The sequence below is a fragment of the Ovis canadensis genome, chromosome 26 (genome assembly GCF_042477335.2).
Source record: "Ovis canadensis isolate MfBH-ARS-UI-01 breed Bighorn chromosome 26, ARS-UI_OviCan_v2, whole genome shotgun sequence".
NCBI lineage: Eukaryota > Metazoa > Chordata > Mammalia > Artiodactyla > Bovidae > Ovis > Ovis canadensis.
The window spans coordinates 42,594,977-42,619,151 of record NC_091270.1 but is presented as its reverse complement, the minus strand read 5'-3'; the positions used below and the strand labels follow the sequence as shown (position 1 = coordinate 42,619,151).

The following is a 24,175-nucleotide window of genomic DNA, read 5'->3' as shown; positions in this document are numbered from 1 at the left end:
AGGACTCCGCACTTGCGTTGCCTGGGGCACAGGTTCAATCCCTGGTTGAGGAACTAAGATCTCTCATGCCCCTGAGGCACAGCCACACACACACACACACACAGACACACACACACACACACACCAAAGATGTTTAATAACTAGCAGAAAAAATTATAAACTCTTCACTCCTGAGGTTTTAATTTCCTGTGTTCTTAAAGTACAAAGTTCATAGTCTCTGTCTATATTAACTAATTTTTTCCTTTTGCTTCTTTTCCAGTCCCTTTAAGTCAAAGTTCACAGCTACCATTTCAGGTCTTAAAAAAGTCATTTCTGGAACTGCTATTCTATGTGAACAATCAAACCAAAATATAAAGATAATTATCTCTAGGCATATATATCAATCTGATAAAATAACTTGTCCAGAAAATTAAATGGATAACCCTCTCCTGCTAGAAAGCTTGAAAATTAAAAAGGGTGATTAAAACTACCAATAGTTTTTCAATGGCCGCATATAGTCAAAGCATCTTTTATCAAGTGTTCTCGAATTCTGGAGCCATGATATGGTTCAGCACTTTAATAGGAAAGAGGTTTCACTTAATCTCCTAATTATGCAAATTAATCACTGTATCTGTTTTCTAATCTGTAAAATTAAGATAACTGCATATCTTAATACTATTCACAAAGGTGTTTAAAGATTTTTGGAAATCTCTTTATGTGGTGAGCTAGACCCCTAAAACAAATTTCCTTAGGCAACATCTCTACTATTCATTTTCCAACAAAACTTATGCTTTAAAAACAAAATTTCCCAGTGCACTGGGACAACCCTAAAGGATGGGATGGGGAGGGAGGTGGGAGGGGGGGTTCAGGATGGGGGACACATGTACTGCCATGGCTGATTCATGTCAATGTATGGCAAAAACCACTACAGTATTGTAAAGTAATTAGCCTCCAATTAGAATAAATAAATTAATTTTAAAAATTTCAAACTATTCACAAACACCTGGATGGCCCAAAAAATCATTTATACTATTTGTAAACATCTTAGGTAACAGAGGAAAATCATGTATAGCTGAAATACTTGTTTTACATGTACAAATATCTCTTTAAATAAACTCAAAGAGTTTCAATTTTAAGGTGTTTAATTATCACAGAGATAAAAATTATCTATAAAGATATCAATTTTTCCTAAATTAGGTAAGGTGGACAATTCACGAAATTCTCAAAGGAGATACAATTATAATTTTTAAAATAATATCCCAGTAGATGCCAAGATCTCTGAAATAAGAGAGAAAAAAAACTTGCCTTATTTTCACTGTAGTTAATGTGTACAAATTTTCGTTAAGTGGTACTTTTGAAAAAGTTTTACACCTTTATCTAGCAAGGGTAATATAAAATTTCACAAAGAATAAACTTCTTAATTTGTAGACTCCCAGAAGAGACTGTCAGTGTAAGTGGTCTGACTTGGTTTTTAAATAATAGGTGAAATCTGATCCCTCTTGTGACCAGTTCAAGTTTGTCTAGGAGCCCACTTCCACTTATCTGTTGATACTGGATACTGCTGGGTTATACCAAATTAAAACAAGGCTAATTTTTATAAATTATACATTCAGCTGGGATACACAGGATTTGAGGATGACAGAGACAAGAAATTTTCATAGATCTCAATTATATTTAATCTGTTCCTTGCAACTTGAATTCTTTTATATAAAAAAATACTGCAGCACTCATAGTTGCTAGACCAAGCTCCTCAGGCAACACTTCTACCATGAGATTTCAAATCAAATCAAATCAAATTTTAAATTCCATTCAGAATCTAAAAATATCAGTACCTAAAGGTAACATGCTTTCAATCTTTCATTAAAAATATTTTACAACTGACTACCTTCAAAATTCTCTTTCCAAACAGAACAAAAACTCAGAAAGTAAATATTTACATGAGGTATTTAAGAATTTAACAAATAAATGCTGACCTAAATTATTTTCAGAATTCTACATACAAAGCGAGAATTTTAATCTCTACTCTTAATATATTTTTAATAATTATATACAATTGCAAAGGATTCTATCTCCCACTTATTTTTTTTTCAACCAATATCAATATATAAAACTTAACTTTACAGACTTGTAAATCAGGAATAAAATCACATAAACAAAAGGACTACAGAAAAAGCTCCTTGGCTATAAGGGTCATGACCTACTCATATTTGTACCTGCAGCTGTTAGCATAATGCTGGCACACTAATCACTCAAAAGAAAACAAGTAGCTGAATTAACTATTTTTTTCATTAGTTAAGAAACAGAAAACTTTCTAGGAATTTTAAATGCTTCTTATAAAAAAAAGCAGAAGGAAAGAAAAAACATATAACAAAATATTATAACTAAACTGAGACATTTACAAAAGATCACTAAAATTTTAAGTTATGCTCAAAAATTTTACTACTTTTCAGGGTACCAAAAAACACAAATTTGTTCTACTTGTCCCTTGACACAATGAAAGTTAACTTACTCTTAATTATCCCAAAAAAAGACCAGCCTAGGGATTCATCCGACTGCAATGTAATAAACTAAGACAGACAGCCTGGAAGCATTCTTAATGATACACCCAGGTTTTGTCAAAAGTAATTAAAGCAGTGCTGACCTGGAACTTAATATGACTCTGAGTTTCTGATAACTAAAGCCAAAGCTATAATCACAAAACAGCAAACCTCTGAAGAAAAGTACAATGGGAGTAAAAGAAAACTTACAGATCCTCGGAGAAACAAAATTGGAATCCCAATGCCAAACCTTCCTCCTAAGATGGTCACAGCAGATAAGAGCTGGAATGCTTGCGGACCAAAGTCCTGTAACATATCATCTGAGTCTTCAAGGGAAAAGCAGTGATCCAATCTAAATAAAAACAATATGTTAAGAAAGTTTAGTCAAGCCATGTACCTTTAGAAATTAAAGAGTTAGTATAATAATTAAATAAGTAAACTGTAAAAAAAAAAAAAATTCCAGTAAAAAGTATTTCAAATGTGCCAACTGCTTCAGAAACTACAAATAAAATTCAACACAGCAAAGAGCATGTGAAGTATGTAGAACATGAAATATAAGCTGTAATACAGCATCACAGCTATGTCATGTTGATGTTTCTCAAACCCTAGCGCCCCAGAACCCCAGTTTCACAGGAGGTACTTCAGCCCAAAAACAGAAGAGAAAAAGGTTCAAGCAGGCAGAAATGCAGGGTTATCGCTTGAAGCGCTTCACTTGATCGATTGTATAAACGCCGGATTTTTGCGTTAGGTTTTGGTGGAAGAAAAAGGGTTATTGCCCTCACTCCCCCAAAACGTTTTGAACTGAACAAACAAATCTCCTGTGCTATCAATCATTAGTTTAAAATCTAACCACTGTAAAATACAACCAAAGATGATAAACTGTTCATTTAAGACCATTTAGAAGTTAAATTCTTAAGCCAGCCTTCAAGCAGATTTGAAATTATCATTAATACAAACGAAAATTCTTTAGAGCACATTGAGAACAAAAGAACTTAAGAGAAAATCTAACACGGCTCAACTATCTAATTCAGTTGCTTTCTTTATAATAAATATCTTCGAAATAACAATAAGAATATAGTCAGTATTCTAGATATATTTGAGGGAAAGAGGCTATGCTCAGGTTTATTCTCTACAATAACTATTTTAGCAAGATACTTTGCTCATTAATTTTCTTTTCTGTTATGAGTATTTAAAGTTATCAAATTTCCATAAAGTATCACCTATGCTGCAGCATACAAGTTGTAGTGTATATTATTGTAATGATCACTAAGCTCTAAAAATGTTTTAATTTCCAGTTTGAGTTTTCCCTTGATTGATGAGTTCTGTAAAACAGTATTTTAAATTTCCAAATGAATAAGAATTTTTCTGCTTGCTCTCCGTTTACTTCTAATTCAGTGGCATTCTGGCCAGAAAATATAGTGTGTTTGATATCAAGACACTAAAAATTTGAAACAGTCTAACACAGAGGTCAGAAAACTTTTCCTATAAATGGTCAGACAGTCAATAGCTTAGGCTTTGTGAACCATATGAGCTCTGTGTCACAACTACTTAGCTCAACTTTGCAAAACAGTCACAGATAACACATAAGTAAAAGTACACGTCTGTGTTCCAAGAAAACTTTATTTACGAAAACCGGCTGCAAATGCACTTGGTCCAGGGGCCACAGCTTGCCAACCACTGCTTATAAATATGCTACCTATGTGTGAGAAGTAGTCTTTAATTCAGTGCTCCCCAGCAATGATGTTGCAAATGGATTATAGCTGTGCTGAAGGCTAATCCCTTCAGACCGTAGGGTTCTGAACACAATCTAGACTCAAGTAGCCTCATGTGTGATATAAGTATTATCATTAACTACGTGGGTCATGAAGTAAAAATGTCTGAGACACATTACTCTAACTGCTTAATATAAGCTTCTCTATATACCACAAATCGATAAATCAAACTTCTTACTGTATTGACCAGATTACCTACTGCTTCCTACTTTTTTATTTCTTAGCCTACCAAAAACTAAAAATTACATCAACCTCTCCTACTTTGGGGCATAGACTTGGATTATCGTGATATTGAGTGGTTTGCTTTGGAGAAGAACAGAGATCATTCTGTCATTTTTGAGATTGCAAAGTACTGCATTTTGAACTCTTTCATTGACTATGAGGGCTACTCCATTTCTTCTAAGGGATTTTTGCCCACAGTAGTAGACATCTGAATTAAATTTCGCCCATTCCGGTCCATTTTAGTTCACTGATTCCTAAAATGTCAAAGATCACTCTTGCCATCTACTTGACCACTTCCAATTTACCTTGACTCATGGACCTAACATTCCAGGTTCCTATGCAACAATGTTCTTTACAGCATTGGACTTTACTTCCATCACCAGTCACAGCCACAACAGAGGGTTGTTTTTGCTTTGGCTCAGCCTCTTCAGTCTTTCTGGAGCTGTTTTTCTGCTCTTTTCCAGTAGCATATTGGGCTCTATTGACCTGGGGAGTTCATCTTTCAGTGTCATTATCTTTCGGTCTTTTCATATTGCTCATGGGGCTCTCAAGGCAAGAATACGAAAGTGGTTTGCCATTCCCTTCTCCAGTGGACCACATTTTGTCAGAACTCTCCACCATGACCCGTCCATCTTAGATGGCCCTACACAGCAGGGCTCGTAGTTGTATTCAGTTAGAGAAGGCAGTGATCAATGTGATAAAGCTGGTTAGTTTTCTGTGTAATCCAAGTATATACGCCAACCACAAATGCTCAAGAAGGTGAAATTGAATGGTTCTACGAAGACCTATCAGTTCAGTTCAGTACAGTCGCTCAGTCGTGTCCGACTCTTTGCGACCCCATGAATCGCAGCACACCAGGCCTCCCTGTCCATCACCAACTCCCGGAGTTCACTCAGACTCACATCCATCGAGTCAGTGATGCCATCCAGCCATCTCATCCTCTGTTGTACCCTTCTCCTCCTGCCCCAAATCCCTCCCAGCATCAAAGTCTTTTCCAATGAGTCAACTCTTCACATGAGGTGGCCAAAGTACTGGAGTTTCAGCTTTAGCATCATTCCTTCCAAAGAAATCCCAGGGCTGATCTCCTTCAGAATGGACTGGTTGGATCTCCTTGCAGTCCAAGGGACTCTCAAGAGTCTTCTCCAACACCACAGTTCAAAAGCATCAATTCGTCGGTGCTCACCCTTCTTCACAGTCCAACTCTCACATCCATACATGACTACTGAAAAAACCATAGCCTTGACTAGATGGACCTTAGTCGGCAAAGTAATATCTCTGCTTTTGAATATGCTATCTAGGTTGGTAATAACTTTTCTTCCAAGGAGTAAGTGTCTTTTAATTTCATGGATGCAATCACCATCTGCAGTGATTTTGGAGCCCCAAAAAATAAAGTCTGACACTGTTTCCACTGTTTCCCCATCTATTTCCCATGAAGTGATGGGATCGGATGCCATGATTTTCGTTTTCTGAATGTTGAGCTTTAAGTCAACTTTTTCACCTCCTCTTTCACTTTCCTCAAGAGGCTTTTTAGTTCCTCTTCACTTTCTGCCATAAGGGTGGTGTCATCTGCATATCTGAGGTTATTGATATTTCTCCCAGCAATCTTGATTCCAGCTTGTGTTTCTTCCAGTCCAGCGTTTCTTATGATGTACTCTGCATAGAAGTTAAATAAGCAGGGTGACAATATACAGCCTTGCCACACTCCTTTTCCTATTTGGAACCAGTCTGTTGTTCCATGTCCAGTTCTAACTGTTGCTTCCTGACCTGCATACAGATTTCCCAAGAGGCAGGTCAGGTGGTCTGGTATTTCCATCTCTTTCAGAATTTCCCACAGTTTATTGTGATCCACACAGTCAAAGGCTTTGGCATAGTCAAGAAAGCAGAAGAAGATGTTTTTCTGGAACTCTCTTGCTTTTTCCATGATCCAGCAGATGTTGGCAATTTGATCTCTGGTTCCTCTGCCTTTTCTAAAACCAGCTTGAACATCTTGAAGTTCACGGCTCACGTATTGCTGAAGCCTGGCTTGGAGAATTTTGAGCATTACTTTACTAGCATGTGAGATGAGTGCAATTGTGCGGTAGTTTGAGCATTCTTTGGCATTGCCTTTCTTTGGGATTGGAATGAAAATGGACCTTTTCCAGTCCTGTGGCCACTGCTGAGTTTTCCAAATTTGTTGGCATATTGAGTGCAGCACTTTCACAGCATCATCTTTCAGGATTTGAAACAGCTCAACTGGAATTCCATCACCTCCACTATAAGACCTTCTAAAATTAATACCAAAAAAGATGTCCTTTTCATCACAAGGGACTGGAATGCAAAAGTAGGAAGTCAAGAGATATCTGGAGTAACAGGCAAGTTTGGCCTTGGAGTACAGAATGAAACAGGGCAAAGGCTAATAGAATTTTGCCAAGAGGACACACTGGTCATAGCAAACACCCTCTTCCAACAACACAAGAGAAGACTCTACACATGGATATCACCAGACAGTCAATGATGAAATCAGACTGATTACATTCTTCACAGTCGAAGACAGAGAAGCTATATACAGTCAGCAAAAACAACACTGGGAGCTGACCATGGCTCTGATCATGAGCTCCTTAATGTAAAATTCAGACTTTAACTGGTAGGGAAAACCATTCAAGTATAACCTAAATCAAATCCTTTACAATTATACAGTGGACGTGGCAAATAGATTCAAGGGATTAGAGCTGACTGAGTGCCTGAAGAACTATGGACAGAGGTTTGTGATGCTGTATAGGAGGGAGTGATCAAGAACATCCCCAAGAAAAAGAAATGCAAAAGGCAAAATGGTTATCTGAGGAGGCTTTACAAATAGCTGAGAAAAGAGAAGTGAAAAGCAAAGGAGAAAAGGAAATATATATACATCTGAATGCAGAGTTAAAAGAATAGCATAAGCGAGCCTTAGGAAACATCACTATGAACAAAGTTAGGGGAAGTGATGGAATTCCCCCTGAGCTATTTCAAATCCTGAAAGATGATGCTGTGAAAGTGCTGCACTCAATATGCCAACAAATTTGGAAAACTCAACAGTGGTCACAGGATGGGAAAAGGTGAGTTTTCATTCCAATCCCAAAGAAACGAAATGCCAGAGAATGCTCAAACTACTGCACAATTGCACTCATCTCACACGCTAGCAAAGTAATGCTCAAAATTCTCCAAACTAGGCTTCAAGAGTACATGAACTGAAAACGTCCAGATATTCAAGCTGGATTTAGAAAACGCAGAGGAACCATAGACCAAATTGCCATCATCCGTTGGACTGCAGAAAAAAACAAGAGAATTCCACCAAAACATCTACTTCTGCTTCATTGACTATGCAAAAGCCTTTGACTATGTGGATCACAACAAACTGGAAAATTCTTAAAAAGATGGGAATACCAGATCACCTGACCTGCCTCCTGAGAAATCTGTATGCTGGTCAAGAAGCAACAGTTAGAACCAGACATGGATCAACAGACTGGTTCCAAATTGGAAAAGGAGTACATCAAGCCTGTATATTGTCATCCTGTTTATTTAACTTATATGCAGAGTACATCATGTGAAATGCTGGGCTGGATGAAGCACAGCTAGAATCAAGATTGCTGGCAAAAATATCGATAACCTCAGACATGCAGATGACACCACCCTTATGGCAGAAAGTGAAGAAGAACTCAAGAACCACTTGATTAAAATGAGGAGAGTAAAAAAGCTGGCTTAAAAAAAAAGAAAAGAAAAGAAAAAGCTGGCTTAAAACTCAACATTCAAAAAACTAAGATCATGGCATCTGGTCCCATCACTTCATGGCAAACAGATGGGGAAACAGTGGACACAGTGACAGACTTTATTTTGGGGGGGCTCCAAAATCACTGCAGATGGTGACTGTAGCCATGAAATTAAAAGACACTTGCTCCTTGGAAGAAAAGTTATGACCAACCTAGACAGCATATTAAAAAGCAGAGACATTAATTTGCCGATAAATGTTCATCTAGTCAAAGCTATGATTCTTCCAGTAGTTATATATGGATGTGAGCGTTGGACCATAAGGAAAGCTAAGCACTGAAGAACTGATGGTTTTGAACTGTGGTGCTGGAAAAGACTCTTGAGAGTCCCTTGGACTGTAAGGAGATCAAATCCTAAAGGAAATCAGTCCTGAATATTCATTGGAAGGCCTGATGCTGAAGTTGAAGTTCCAATACTGTAGCCAGCTGATGCAAAGAACTAACTCACTGGAAAACACCCTGATGCTGGGAAAGATTGAAGGCAGGAGGAGAAGGGGACAACAGAGGATGAGATGGTTGGATGGCTTCGCCGATTCAATGGGCATGATTCTGAGCAAGCTCCGGGAGTTAGTGATGGACAGGGAATCCTGGCGTGCTGCAGTCCACGGGGTCGCAAAGAGTCGCACATGACTGAGTGACTAAACTGATCTGAACTAAACTCCTACTTTGATGGTAAATTTGTTGATTTTTTTCCAGCTATTATGTCAGTTGGGTGCTTTACATATTTGTAGGGGTTTTCTTGTTAAAGGTGCCAATAAGAATTTTCAAGGAACTGGTCCATTTCATCTAAATTACTGAATTATTCACAGTGTTTTCTCGTTACCCTTTCAATGTCTGTGAAATTCTTCTTTCATTCCAGATATTGGTAATCTGTCTCTTCCCCCACCCCCTTTTTAGGAGTCTGTATCAATTTTATTGACCTTTTCAAAGAATGAGCTTTTGAGTTCAGTTCTTTTCTCAATTGTTTTCCTGTTTTCTATTTCACTGATTTAGTCCCTTATCTTTACTCTCCCTCCACCTTTTTTTGTTTCCTTTAAGCTTACTTTACCCCTATTTGCCAGTTTCTTAAGGCAGAAGCTTAATTACTAATTTGAAATCTTTCTTCTATTGTAAGTATTTAATACTCTTATTTTCCATTTCATTATCACTTTAGTTCTATCCCATACATTTTGCATTTTCATTTCATTCAGTTCAAAATATTTCCCGACTTAACTTGTGACTTTCTCTTTGACTAACAGATTATTTAGTAGTGTGTTGCTTAATTTCCAAGTATTTGGAGACTTGCCTCTTTCTTTCTATTGATTTGTAGTTTCATTATATTTTAGTTAGAAAATATATTCTGTATAAATACAAATCTTTTAAATGTGTTAATACTGGTTTTATGACCCAAAAGACAGTCTGTTTTCATGAAAATTACACTTGCACCTGAAAAGGATGTGTAGTTCCTGTTGACAAATGGTCTATAAAAGTCAGTTAGATCTAGATTTCAGACCTGTTAATCCTTACAAACAGCATGAGCCAATTCCTTAAAATCAACCTCTCTCTCTCATTTATTCTCATTCTCTGTGTGTATGTGCGAGTATCTGTGTGTACACAAATGTGATGTGTTTCTCTGGAGAACCCTGACAGACACATTCATAAACTGACCATTTTATCATCATGTAACATCTTTCTATAACCCTGGTAATATTTTTTCTCCAAAATCTTCATTATCTGACATTAAAAATAACTCCAGCTTTCTTTTGATTCATATCTTCATGGTACACAGTTTTTTATCTTTTTTAAAAAATTCTTATTGATTTTTTAATTGGAGTTTAACTGCTTTACAATGTATATACCCTTTTTTTTTCATCAACTTATATAATTATATCTGTAATGAATTTTTTGTGGACTGCATATGGTTGGGTCATATTTTTAAACCAATTCCAACAATTTCTTTAAATGGAGTTTTTAGACCATTTACATTTAATGTAACTATTGATATGTTTAGATTTAGGTCTACCATCTTATTGGTTTACCTCTTTATAAAAGTAAACTGTTGTAATAGTGCTTGCTTTGTCCTCTTTTTAAATACATAAATTCATTACTTATTTTTTTAAAAAAAACTGTAATACATATCCCTCAATAAAAAAATCCATTTAAAATCATTTGAAAAGGAAAAGAAAGAAACAAAGGAAGATTTTTAGAATGTCCATCTAGAAGAAAAAGGTACCTGGACTTGCAATTATCACAGCAGTTTTCAGTTCCCATAATTCCTACGGAGGCCTTTCGTAGTTGTTTATCTTCAAAATGAGACAAGATGATTCTACTCACGAGAAAATTTAAAATTAAATAAAAGCACAAAAACATATATGTTAAATTCATTGTTGAAAATAATGAGAAATCAACATTAACTGACTCAGCTGGGATCTCATTATTTGGCTTCACTTTATTGAGGTACAAAGAAAGTTGCCTTAAAAATTCAGCGCATATGTAACACCAGCAAATATTTTCTAAGTATTTCTAATTATTCTGTAAAACATTTTTCTTAAAAGTATCATCTATATATCCTTGTTATTAAACGATATAAAATAAACAATACTTACTGTCGCCTACACTTGCTGGAATAAAGATATTTTTCCATCTTCGCCAACATCTTTAATTTGTATAATTGAAACTCTTTATTGCGTATTTCACCAAGGAGGTGCCTGTCAATTAAAAATATCACAGTAATATTAAAATTGTATTAGCAGTTTATTTCATTTATTTATTACTGCTTAATTTTTGTAACCTAAAATATCCACACCACTAACAAGATAAAAAATATTTCTATCATCTCAGAAAGTTATTGGATCCCTTTCCAGTCAATGCCCCTACAAAAGCTAGGTATTTTTCTGATTTTTATGAAAACTGCCTTTAAAAGAATGTCACCTATGTCCGAATATCAACAGCTTCATTGCCTATTAAAAACTGGTTAACACTCTCAAGTTTTTCATTTTAGCCTATATGCTACTTCCGTTTTTGGCAATCATTCTACTGTTCATGAATTTTTACATTTTTCCAGTAAAAGATTATTCTTAAAGTTATTTTACATGAGAAACTAAGGCATCTAATCTATATAAGGAATACTGAAAACACTCATGATCCAAATATGAGCCTTCACCACTTCAGCTCTTCAGAAAACTTCTCAGCCTTCTAAAAACTTCCCCTTTGTATTATGGGGTTTTACCGGACATCATTGCACATGGAACAACAGACTGGTTTCAAATTGGGAAAGGAGTACATCAAGGCTGTATACTGTCACCCTGCTTATTTAACTTAAATGCAGAGTACATCATGTGAAATGCTGGGCTGGATGAAGCACAGCTGGAATCAAGATTGCCAGGAGAAATATCAATAACCTTATACGCAGATGACACCACCCTTATGGCAGAAAGCAAAGAAGAACTAAAAAGCCTCTTGATGAAAGTGAAAGAGGAGAGTGAAAAATTTGACTTAAAACTCAACATTTAAAAAACTAAGATCATGGCATCTGGTCCCGTCACTTCATGGCAAACAGATGGGGAAACAGTGAGAAACTTTATTTTGGGGGGCTCCAAAATCACTACAGATGGTGACTGCAGCCATGAAATTAAAAGACATTTGCTCCTTGGAAGAAAAGCTATGACCAACCTAGACAGCATATTGAAAAGCAGAGGCATTCATTACTTTGCCGACAAAGGTCCACCTAGTCAAATCTATGGTTTCTCCAGTAGTCACGTATGGATGTGAGAGTTGAACCATAAAGAAAGCTGAGCGCCAAAGAATTGATGCTTTTGAACAGTGGTGTTGGAGAAGACTCTTGAGAGTCCTATGGATAGCAAGGAGATCCAACCAGTCAATCCTAAAGGAAATCAGTCCTGAATACTCACTGGAAGGACTGATGCTGAAGCTGAAACTCCAAAACTTTGGCCACCTGATGCAAAGAAGTGACTCTTTGGAAAAGACCCTGATGCTGGGAAAGATTGAAGATGGAAGGAGAAGGGGACGACAGAAAATGAGATGGTAGGATGGCATCACCGACTCGATGGACATGCGTTTGAGTAGGCTCCAGGAGTTGGTGATGGACAGGGAAGCTTGGCGTGCTGCAGGCCATGGGGTTGTAAAGAGTTGCACAAGACTGAGCCACTGAACTGAACTGAATGACCAGACATCAGAAAATTATCAAAATTAAGTTCCTTCCTCAAACTTCTTTCCCCATAATGCTCAATTTATATAAACTTTTAAAATAACACGGAAGACTTTTTTTTAAAGTACTGTTGCTATACCTTATGCTGACTCTCTTAATTTACCCTTCTGTGAAGAAATTCCATGACTATCACATATTAGATGATGAGAATCTCCCAAATAGTCTTTGTATATCTTTCCAAGAATAAATAGAAGTCTGGGTTAAACAGGTTACAAATACTTCAAAAGAAAACAACACAACCTACAAGATCTAGGTGATAATACTTCTCATCAAAAGGGAAATGACTCACTCATATTTTGACTATACAACCTTCTGACTGATAAAAGTACTGATAGAAGTACAATTCTTAAGGATGATACCAAGAGGGAATCCAGTTAAGAGAGTTCTAGAAGTCTGAACACATAAATGACCTCTGATTCAAAAACATTCTTATCCTTTGACACCACCAACCACCGTGCCCTTCCACGTAATTTCTCTAAAAAGTCTCTTCCAACAACTGACTCTAGTTCCTAGTTCAGCCATCCAATCTCATTCCTAGCTCCTGGGCTAAAAATTCGGTCCCTATTTTGCAATGATTTGTCTGTTTAAGTCACCTCCTTTTCCTCAGAAAGAGCAAAGGAAGCAAATGCCCACACTCTGAGAACAAGATCCCTTATTTTTGGTTCCAATGACCAATATTTAACACATCAGTTTTGCTAACAAATTGAAGGAAATAAAATAACAAGTTTCTAACAACATATCAAATGAATATTTGTTCTTCTGGGACCATCAAAATAGTTAAAGTATAACATTCCACAGAATAAAAAGAAGTTGAAAAAGAATAAATATTCTGAAAGCAATACCCTAACTAGAAATCAGCTGAAGCCAGTGGAAGACTTATTAAATTGAGATTAATTTGCAAATTATTCCCTTTAAACAAAGATTACAGTAACTATCTGGGTTTTGACTGTTTCAAATAATGACTAGCAACTGTAGACATTGAGACTTTGCCAACGGTACAGCTTCTACGATAAAAAAAATTTTAGTTGCATATTTACACTGACGACCAGACAAGTTTCTTCTCTTAGTCACAGGATTCTAGCATAAGACAGACTCTAAACATTTCATGAATTACAGTGATCTTTTCATTTGAAAATCAGCTATTCCATTTATTCTAAAACTCTCTTTTCTCTAATAGAAGAGGTTTGTCATAGGATAGCACAGATTTGGGCCTCAACCATTGCTGAAATATTTTTTTATGCTGATTAACCCTATAGTTTTATTTCCTTTAGTATGGATACAAAGAACAACCTGTCTGTATTAAAGATTCAAGTATGGGTTTTCTGGCAACACTATTTGATTACTACTCACTGTTTACCTCTGTTAAATCTTTATGAGATAACCATTTAAAATATTTTTGAGACTCAGATAAACAGAAACTATATCCACTGATGAACCTGCCAAGCCACGATACAAAACTTAAGTGTTAAGTCTTCAGCATCTTTAACACAATGCATAAATAAAATCAGAACTGGTAGGAATCAACTTATGTCTGATACAATCCCAAATGTTTTTAACAACCCCAAATTTAATAGTGGTATACAAAGCTGTGTTCTACCCCAATTATTTTAAATTAGTTTATAAAAAGCTTTACAAAGACACTAGTGTCAAAAGCACAACAAGAAGAAACAAAAAGCTACTGACTGCTCCTAAAAGAAGCTTAAAATTTATAGCAAACATTCTTACCTAATTAATCCCTATTCTTCTCTCATACCTCAAGTTAACTCATTAGTTCCTCAAGGAAGCCTTATCTGATCTTTATAAATGGGTAAACACACACCCAATATTACACTGGCTACTCAAGGCAAATTTCTTTCATAGCATGTAATAGCTATACCACTACATGTATTTGCATGATCCTTTCCAAAATAACTTTTGGTTACTGAAATTTTCAAACACAAAGAGAGCAGTAAAACGAACCCTATGTACCTACAGTTGTACGATTCTGTGATTAAGATCTGTCATTCCCATTACATAGTAAACTCTATTAAAAAACAGGTACTATTTATATCTGCTTTTATTTACCATTGGATACTCAGCACAGAGCATAATGCTTGGGACACAGTGTTAAAAAAAAATTGCTGAGTAATAAATAAAAATAAAAACTGTATTAGATAGGCACTCTCACCATTTTAATAAAATGAGCTAGTAAGTCCACCATATACATGTTTCTTAACTTTTTTCCCTATGGGTGAAGGGATAAATTGGTAAATCCTACCACTAAAATTCTGCAAGATGAAGTTTTCCTTTCGACATCAATCTCACAGGACATAAGTGCCAACAAAACACCTGTTTAGTATTTAAGTAGTAAGGCTTTCCTGCCTCTAAACACTAAGCACAATATTTTTCCATGGCAGGCAGTCAGTACAGAGCAACATGATCACTCAGATGGGCAAGGAGAGAGGACATGCTCTCACAGAACAAACAAAAGAAACAAAAGTGGTAATTAGAGCCAAACTGGAATTGACAGAAGTCATTTGGAATAAGCACCATGGCAGCATGAGAAGAAAAAAACAAAAACAAAATAAATGGATTCTAAAGTAACTATGGCTGAAGACATATCAAAACTTGAGAACGGGAGTGAAAAAACAAATCATCAACAAATGATACTTTGAAAGTGTTCCACAAGATCTACGTTACATTCCCAGTGTAGTGCTGGTTTAGTTAAATCTTCACACTAAAAGAAGTATAGATGAAATTAGTTCATCTCCTCTGGGTGGCAACTCACCACAAATCTTAAGAACGTCTTGGGTTTTCTTTTGGTTTTAAATGCACTTACACGTATTAATTTAAATTTTGAATGTTGCCTCAAATACTTTTGAAGTTTATATGGAAAGAAAGAAATCTGTAAGGGTGAAAGCAATGAGTATTTTTACCTATTTAGGTTCATGTCTGCTGGAGCCCAGAGAACATGACAAGAACTTTGAAGTCCATCTCGGCCAGCTCTACCAATCTCCTGGTAATAGGATTCCATTTCCTTAGGAGCACCATAATGAATGACTTGGCGAATGTCAGCTTTATTAATGCCCATTCCAAAAGCTACGGTAGCTATGACACACTGAGAATAAATAACAACACAGTTTGACAAACATTTAGCAGAATTAAAACCTTACATGTTTCCCTTTGGTAAGTACAATTAGTTCATTCATTACAGTCCCTGGCATGCTACTGAATTTAATATGAAAGTGAATTTAGAAAGATGATAACAATAACCCTGTATGCAAGACAGCAAAAGAGACAAAGATGTATAGAACAGTCTTTTGGACTCTATGGGAGAGGGCAAGGGTGGGATGATGTGGGAGAATGGCACTGAAACATGTAAACTACCATATGTGAAACGAATCGCCAGTCCAGGTTCGATGCAAGATACAGGGTGCTCGGGGCTGGTGCACTGGGATGACCCAGAGGGATGGGATGGGGAAGGAGGTGGGAGGGGGGTTCAGGATGGGGAACACATGTACACCCGTGGCAGATTCAGATGTATGACAAAAACCACTACAACACTGTAAAGAAAATAAATAAATTTAAAAAAACTGAAAAAAAAAAAGAAAGTGGAAGTGAGTCACTCAGTCGTGTCCGACTCTTTACAACCCCATGGACTGCAGCCCACCAGGCTCCTCCATCCATGGGATTTTCTAGGCAAGAATACTGGAGTGCGTTGCCATTTCCTTCTCCAGAGAGTCTTCCTGACCCAGGGATCAAACCTGGGTCTCCTGCATTGCAGGCAGACTCTTTATGGTCTGAACCACCAGGGAATTTAATATAATTTTGACAAATCACTTACAGCTTAAGAGATTATCTGCCCAATTTACAGATTTAGGACTGGTGACCATCAAATAGGATTTGTTCCCTCTCTACAAAAAGGAGCAAATATCATGGTTCTTCTGAATGTATATAAATATAAGATACAAAAGAGACTCTTAAAATATTTATTACATTAAATGAGCCTTTGGGTTATTCTGAAGTTTCAAGACTGCATCTTAATTTTTCTAGCAGTATTCTAAGGTACAAAGACAGGTGTGGGGCATGCTCAGTTGTGTCCAATTCTTTGTGACCCCATGACTATAGCCCACCAGGCTTCTCTGTCTATAGGATTCTTCAGGCAACGATCCTGGAGCAGGTAACCATTCCCTCCTCCAGAGGAGCTTCCCAACCCAGGGGTCGAACCCCGGGTCTCCTGCATTACAGGAAGATTCTTTACCATCTGAGCCACCAGGGAAGCCCAAAGGTAGAAGGAAGCTGCTCATTAAAGAGATAGAATGAAATATGAATTTCTCTCTGCAAATTTAAAAGGATAAAATTGGTATAACAGGAATGAATATACAGAGGTGAGATTGACATGACTAGGGGAAATTTTAGGGGAAAATTAGTGATAATTGCCAAAAAAAGCTAACCACATTTCTTGAAAAGTAGTAATTAGAACACAAAAAAATGTACAAGTAACTCTATACTACATGCCTTACATATACAAAGCATTTATAAAGAATATATACACATAATATTTGAGTATATTGATCTAATCAAAATTGTGATATTAATATATTGGGAAAAGAGGGGGTAGAAACTTCTAGACACAATGAGAAGGGCAGGAAGGGATGTCAAAGAGCTATGCGTTCACCTTTCATAGTGGGGAATTGAGAGATAATGCCTAAATCTAACAGGCAAATAATAAGTAAACTAAGTAGTAGCAGTACAAGGAAATTACTGCAAGATACAGTGGCAAACACCAAAGGAATAAGCTAAAAAAGCTGAGAGTAGGAAAAAGCAGCAGGAAGGAATGATGGCTTACACGTTTCATTTTAAGCACCGGAGAACTATTTTAGTTTGTTAAACTATGTGTGTGTATAAGTGGTAAATAATAAAGTGCCATTTGAAACAAAACACGTGTTAAGATGTACCAAGAGCAGAAAAAAAAAGAAAGGAAGGAAGGACAAATAAATGGAAGTATGAGAAATATGAGAGAAAAATTAACATAGGAATGGAAACAATATTAAGAAAAAAGCTTTGTGTGAATACAACTAGTCAGCTTTGCTATATTTGACTAAAAAAGCAATTTAATAATACTTCCAATATTTATTTTTTAAATGTTATTTCTTAATTTTTCCAACTTTATTGATATAACTGAATTATAACATTGTGTAAGTTTACCATATATAACATGATTTGATATATATTGTGACATGATCGATAACCTCAGTAAGGTTAATACCTCCATCACCTCACATGATTACTCTGTGTAATGTATGTGTCTGTGTGTTTGTATGATGAAAATTTTTAAGATCTAATTTTTTCATGATCTTGTCTTTAAAAGAGATCAACCTATTCTACAGATATGATTTTCAAAATATCATTATAACCTCTCAGGTATAAATGAAAATACTTTATCAAATAATTTACTCATAACCTCATCCCAGAAAGGAAAGGAATTCAAGCCATCTTGAAAAGGCAAATAAAATACAAAGGGCATAAAATTAAAAGTTAGGATTAAAAGACTGATTACAGACTCAAAACACAAATCTACAACCAAATGCGGTTAGATTTCATCATGAAAAATAGGAAAGAAAAAAATCTTAGTCTTCCTCATGTCTCTGGGAGATGTTTCTATCTAAATAAATAATTAGTAATCATACAACAAGACAGAAGAAACCAATGATCAATTATTGACTCAAAGATCAATTGTTAAGATTTAGTAAGCAGCAGCTAATGAACTTTATCTGATAATTTTCAAGCTTCAGAGATAATAGAATAAACATACAAGCATTTAAGAATTTGGATAAAACCTCTATTCCAGGCAGCTGTTCTTGCCTTTGGAAAGAAGATGAAGAAAGAGAACAAATGCCCTTCAGGCAGATATGCACTGCAGCATGACAATGTACAGTGAGCTGCATATGCAGAGTTCTAGATATATAGGAAATGGATGATCTATTGGACAGAAAATGCAAAACGGAAGTTAAGTTCCTCTCAATTTGAGATGAGGACTATTCCAGGCATATATTGACAGGGGGTGGATATGTTGATAGTGTTGATTTAAACCTACTTACATGTTTGAATTGAAATCCTCCAAAATAATCCGTGTGACACCCACTGAACCAGGATCCTAACTATAAGAATCTCAGCTGCAACACCTCTTGTGAACTTCATCAATACCTTTCTTCTCTCCTTCAGATCAATCCTACTTAGTGCTCCCAGTCTAATGTTTCTATAATACTATTATCTTGCTCACAGAGCAGTCTGTCACGGTGGTTTTCAAGTTCTGTTCTGCAGAATTCTGAAGATTCTAAGATTCTAACCCCCAAGACACTGACATGGAGACAGGGACATTCCTGGACTTGGTTCTCCGTCACATCAACTTCAACAAGGCCATTTCTACTTTAATCTGCTTTACCTGTTAGATGGAATGTCATTTAAATAAAAAGTCCTACAGCTTGTCTGGAAAAAATAAGGGAACTTCACACCAACTCCAGCTTGCCTTTCTGCAAGTTTTAAGATCCTCTATAACCTGGCCAACCAACCAATTCAACTCTCTTCCTAAGTCTCCACCAGTTCCTGCCATTTTACCTGTACTTTGTGTCCCTCCTACTCTATACTTCCCTTTTCTCCAACCATTGCAAACTACTCACAATTCCTTGAACCCAGTATGCTCTCTTATGTCAAAGTGCCTTGCACACATCAGTCCTTTTCTATAATCAATTCCTTATCCTTCATCACCCCCTAGCCATGCATACCTGATGAACTTCTATTCACTTGTTCAGATTCTACTCAAACTGCTTATTCCTGGGTGTACAACTCCATTTGACAATCTAACTTAACAGCTAGTTTTCCCTCCTCTGTGAACCTAAACACCATTCTATGTCTAGGCTGCCATTTATATTAGCCTGCAACAGTTTTCTTACCTATCTATCTCCCATATTCTACACTGATTCTATCAGAGTGACTGCTTTATGTTCATCAAAACGGTACTCAAATGTATATGCATGAATGAATTACCTGGATGTACACCTAAAATTTTTTAATATACATTGCTGTTTTTCCATTTTTGTGCTCGTGCTCAGTCATGTCAAACTCGACCCCATGAACTGTAGCCCACCAGGCTCCTCTGTCCATGGAATCTTCCAGGCAACAATACTGGAGTGGATTGCCATTTCCTACTCCAGGGGATCTTCCCAATCCAGGGATCGAACCCACATCTCTTACATCTCCTGCATCGGCAAGGGGAATTCTTTACCACTGCAATTTTAAACAAATAATATTTCAGGATTAAATTATGAAGTTCAATTCCAACTTTAACGAAATTTTTAATTTTTAATATAGTTGACTTACAATGTTTTTTTACAATGTATTAGTTTCTGCTGTACAGTAAAGTGAATCAGGAATACATACATCCACTCTTTTTCAGATTCCATTCCCATATAGGTCATTACAGAGTACTAAATAGTTACTTGTGCTGTACCATAGGTTCCTATTAGTTCCTATTTTATATATAGTATGTATACCTGAAATTAACAAAACATTGTAAATCAACTATAAGACACACTTTAAAAATGAAAAAAAAATTTAAATTAGAAAACAAAAAACATTATCCCTCCCTGGGGAGGTGGGGGCAAGGAAGTTAGGGAACACAAAGAAGATATTCAATAAAGACTTCATAAATAGCTATTATAGAAATATGTGTTTCCAGTATGGGGAAAAGACAGTAATGATGATCCATTTTCACACCTGAATTTCATCTCTCATGAACCTATGATGAACTTGTTTCCTTAAGTTAATACTCAGTCCCGCATGGTATGTTCCACAGGCTAAATTCAGTTTTTTAAGTTCAGCTGTAACTTGCTCTGTCATTTTCCTGGAAGGACAATAGATGATAGTTGGACCTTCAAATTCCCAAGCAGAACTAAAGAAAAAGAAGAGCAAAAGGACAAATATATATATATATATATGTTTGAGTTTTATGTAATTTAATTTCCCCTTCTTTTAAAATTTTTAATTTCATTTCATTTTTAAATTTTAATTTACATTTTCCTTTTAGTAAAAAACTCAAAGGAGAAAGCATATAAAAAACAATGACATATTTAACAAAAATCTAAAACATTTTGGACACTCAGATGTGGAAATAAATTATGTTAAACACAAACACCACTGACTTCATTTTTTTGTTCAAATTTAAAAAATTAAAACCAAAGACAGGTTTATTTATTGATGCAGAAGCCTTGCTAAAAACCGACAGACTAATGGAAATACAATTACCACCCTTTTGGAAATACAGAACACTAGTTTAACAATTACTCTTCATTTATACAAGAAATGTAATATTTACATAGGAGAATAAAATTTTTACATTATTCTTATCTCTCTTATGATTGTAAAATTGAATATCTATATGTTTACCAAAAAAGCAAGAACTTTCATGTAATAATAAAAGATCATTTATATAGTTCAAAGAAGCATTTACTGGTAATCTTAAGGCTATGTTATAGAAAATAACATGTTAAAAGTCTATTTTAGAAACCTGCACTTATTAAAAGTTTAAATGATGATTTCGTAGAATATTTAATTCCTCAATATATTCATTTACATAAATACATTCATTTATGCTGATCCAATGAATATAAAAAGAATGTACCACTTAGATTTAGAAAGTTATTTTATTTAATTTTTAATGCACATAACCTGTGATACCATTTTAATTTTAGGAATCTATTTTACAAGTATACTTAAAGATCAGCCAAAAGATACATACAAATATTCATGGCAAAACTATGATAATGAAAAATTATCTAAATATTCATGATCATACACATACTATGAAAGTGAATCAAATGTTTAAAAAGTAAATGTATAAAAACCTTTAAGAAAGACTACAGTAAAAATCATAGAAAACTTAGAAAAATAATGCAGCAATTTTACTCTAAGAGTCTTACTAAATAAACTACCCAAAGTAATTTTTGAGAGTGACCCAAGGGGCTTCCATGTCAAAATTTCATAGTAGATAATTCCATGGAGTGAAGAAAAATGCAAATCATCTTTTTAATGTACAAGAATCTCATTTAAAAAAATATTTTTCAAAGAAGGAAGAACTGTGCACCAAAACGTGAATACTGTAACATCTTAAAACATTAAGGCCTAATTTAAGAAAACACAATATACAGAAAGATAACAGAGATACAAAAAGGAAGAAAATTGAAGACAAACGGATATACTACAACACCATTTCTATGGCAAGCTAACAACAACAAAAACAACGGAGAGCACATATTTGCAGTCTAAGACAAAGAACAGAAGCCTATAAAGCTAAATGCAAAAATATCAACAATGAAAACTGAGGAATGGGATTAGAGAAATCTAAGTACTCTTCAGTTTACATGCATCTGTACTGTTCAAAATGATACTAACAATATGGATCACTTTTTACATTAACAAAAAGTAGAAAATATAAAAATCTGAATTTATAGAACCAAAAAATCAAAGCAGTGAACATTCCTATTGACTATGGCAGTGAAATGACTGGAAAAAGGGCCTTGGTCTTTGTCTTCTCTGCCAAAAGAATTCATAGGAGACCAGCAGACACAGCATTTATTGGAGGCAAAGCACATGCGGAAGAAAACAAAGGCAAACTTGCGGAGTGAGCTGCACCCAACAGGGGTGGCTTAGACTACTTATATGAGGGCACTCTTCCAGGTTATGTCTGGCCAGTCTTCTTGCTTGTTCCCATATTTGGCCTGTCTCAGGGTTCTTCCTTGGTCAGCTTGAAGGTTTCTGGGAGGTTGGCAGGACATATTATGGGCTGGCATCTCTTCCTTTCTTTTCCCCTCCCCTAGAGTTGCATTATGCAGAATTCCTTAGAGGACAACTGAGGACATTCTCTGCACACGTCAGGATGAGAAATCCCCTTGACCACAGCAAGAGGAAATTGCGGTCTCAGGGCCCAGTGCTCCTGATGGCATCTTCTCTCAAAGTGTCAACAAGAGACTGCAGCAGCTCAGCCTGGGGCCCGTCTATTGCCTACCTCATATCCCCTCTGAGGTTCCTGGACCCCAGGGAACTTTTATTGGGAGGTGCAGGGCAGAGGTCCACCTTCTGTGGCTCCTTCAGGCTGGCACTGGGCTCATGGACCCTACCTAACTGGGGCCACAGAATTCTCATCCTGCCTTGCCGCGGAGCCCCAGGGAGACCTCTGCTGTTGGTCCAGAAGAATCTGTCTCAGGGAGTGGCTAGGATCCCTGCATCAAGATCATCTTGACATGGAACTGCTGCTACCTCAAAGAAAGAAACTTAACATACCAGATGCACGGCTTTTGTCAACTGGGAAGACTCAGAGCAGGAGCTCTGATGGATCTCCCCAGCCCAGGGATCGAGCCTGCATCTCTTATGTCTCCTACATTGGCAGGTGGGTTCTTTACTACTAGCGCCACCTAGGAAGCCCAAGGTATAGAGATGTCTTTTTGTCTTTGAAGTATCTAGGCCTAATACAGCTTATTTTCTATCTGGACGTAGCTGTCTACTTCCAGGATTTATAATATATTCCATGTATTTAACTTGTTGATTTGAGATCTGTGCCTTTTTCTGGGAGACCCTATAACCTCAAGTCCCAAGGAAATTAAGAATTTCAATGGTGTTCTGATCTGAGGTCTCCATGGAGGGGCTACATATTAATATATCTATATACTGTAGAACAGGCCCTTCTTTTAGGCATATTTCCTGCAGTTCTTTTCCTAGGGCCTGGGTGAGCAAGTGTGGGCTCTCTCAAAACCCCTAAGGCAACACTGTCCAGGTATATTGAGTCAGTGATGCCATCTAACCATCTCTTTCTCTGTTGTCCCCTTCTTCTCCTGCCTTCAATCTTTCCCAGCATCAGGGTCTTTTCTAATGAGTTAGCTCTTCGCATCAGGTGGCCAAAGTACTGGAGCTTCAGCTTCAGCATCAGTCCTTCCAATGAATATTAAAGACTGATTTCCTTTAGGATGGACTGGCTGGATCTCCTTGATCAGTCCAAGGGACTCTCAAGAGTCTTCGCCAACACCACAGTTCAAAAGCATCAATTCTTTGATACTCAGCCTTCTTTATGGTCCAACTCTCATGTCCATACATGACTACTGGAAAAACCATAGCTTTGACTATACAGACCTTTGATGGTAAAGTAATGTCTCTGCTTTTTAGTATGCTGTCTAGGTTATTCATAGCTTTTCTTCCAAGGAGCAAGTGACTCTTGATTTCATGACTGCAGTCACCATCAGAAGTGATTTTGGAGCCCAAGAAAATAAAGTCTCACACTGTTTCCATTGTTTCCCCATTTATTTGCCATGAGGTGATGGGACCAGATGCCATGATCTTCGTTTTCTTAATGTTGAGCTTTAAGCCAACGTTTTCACTCTCCTCTTTCATTTTCATCAAGAAGCTCTTTAGTTCCTCCTCACTTTCTGCCGTAAGGGTTGTGTCATCTGCATATCTGAGGTTATTGATATTTCTCCCGGCCATCTTGATTCCAGCTTGTGCTTCATCCAGTCTGGCATTTCTCATGATGTACTCTGCATATAAGTTAAATAAGCAGGGTGATAATATACAGCCTTGATGTACTCCTTTCCCAATTTGGAACCAGTCTGTTGTTTCATGTCTGGTTCTAATTGTTGCTTCCTGACCTGCATA

The 24,175-nt window shown here is 36.4% G+C and overlaps 1 protein-coding gene across 12 annotated transcripts in view; it reads right to left on the bottom strand.

Moving 5' to 3' along the window:
* WRN (WRN RecQ like helicase) overlaps positions 1–24,175 on the bottom strand; it is a 114,416-nt gene that overhangs the window by 25,736 nt on the left and 64,505 nt on the right. For 7 of the 12 annotated variants that reach the window (XR_011253545.1, XR_011253547.1, XM_069573349.1 and 4 more), the window contains 5 exons: positions 20,252–20,426; positions 15,412–15,593; positions 10,875–10,976; positions 10,502–10,597; positions 2,727–2,868 (listed from right to left, as the gene is read on the bottom strand). Coding sequence is in view for 8 of the 12 variants with exons in the window: in XM_069573349.1 (XP_069429450.1) it covers positions 2,727–2,868; positions 10,502–10,597; positions 10,875–10,976; positions 15,412–15,593; positions 20,252–20,426 (697 nt within the window). In the remaining 4 variants the exon portion in view is untranslated. The remainder of the gene's footprint in view (positions 1–2,726; positions 2,869–10,501; positions 10,598–10,874; positions 10,977–15,411; positions 15,594–20,251; positions 20,427–24,175) is intronic. The other 5 variants (XR_011253546.1, XR_011253548.1, XM_069573350.1 and 2 more) reach the window with 1 other exon arrangement.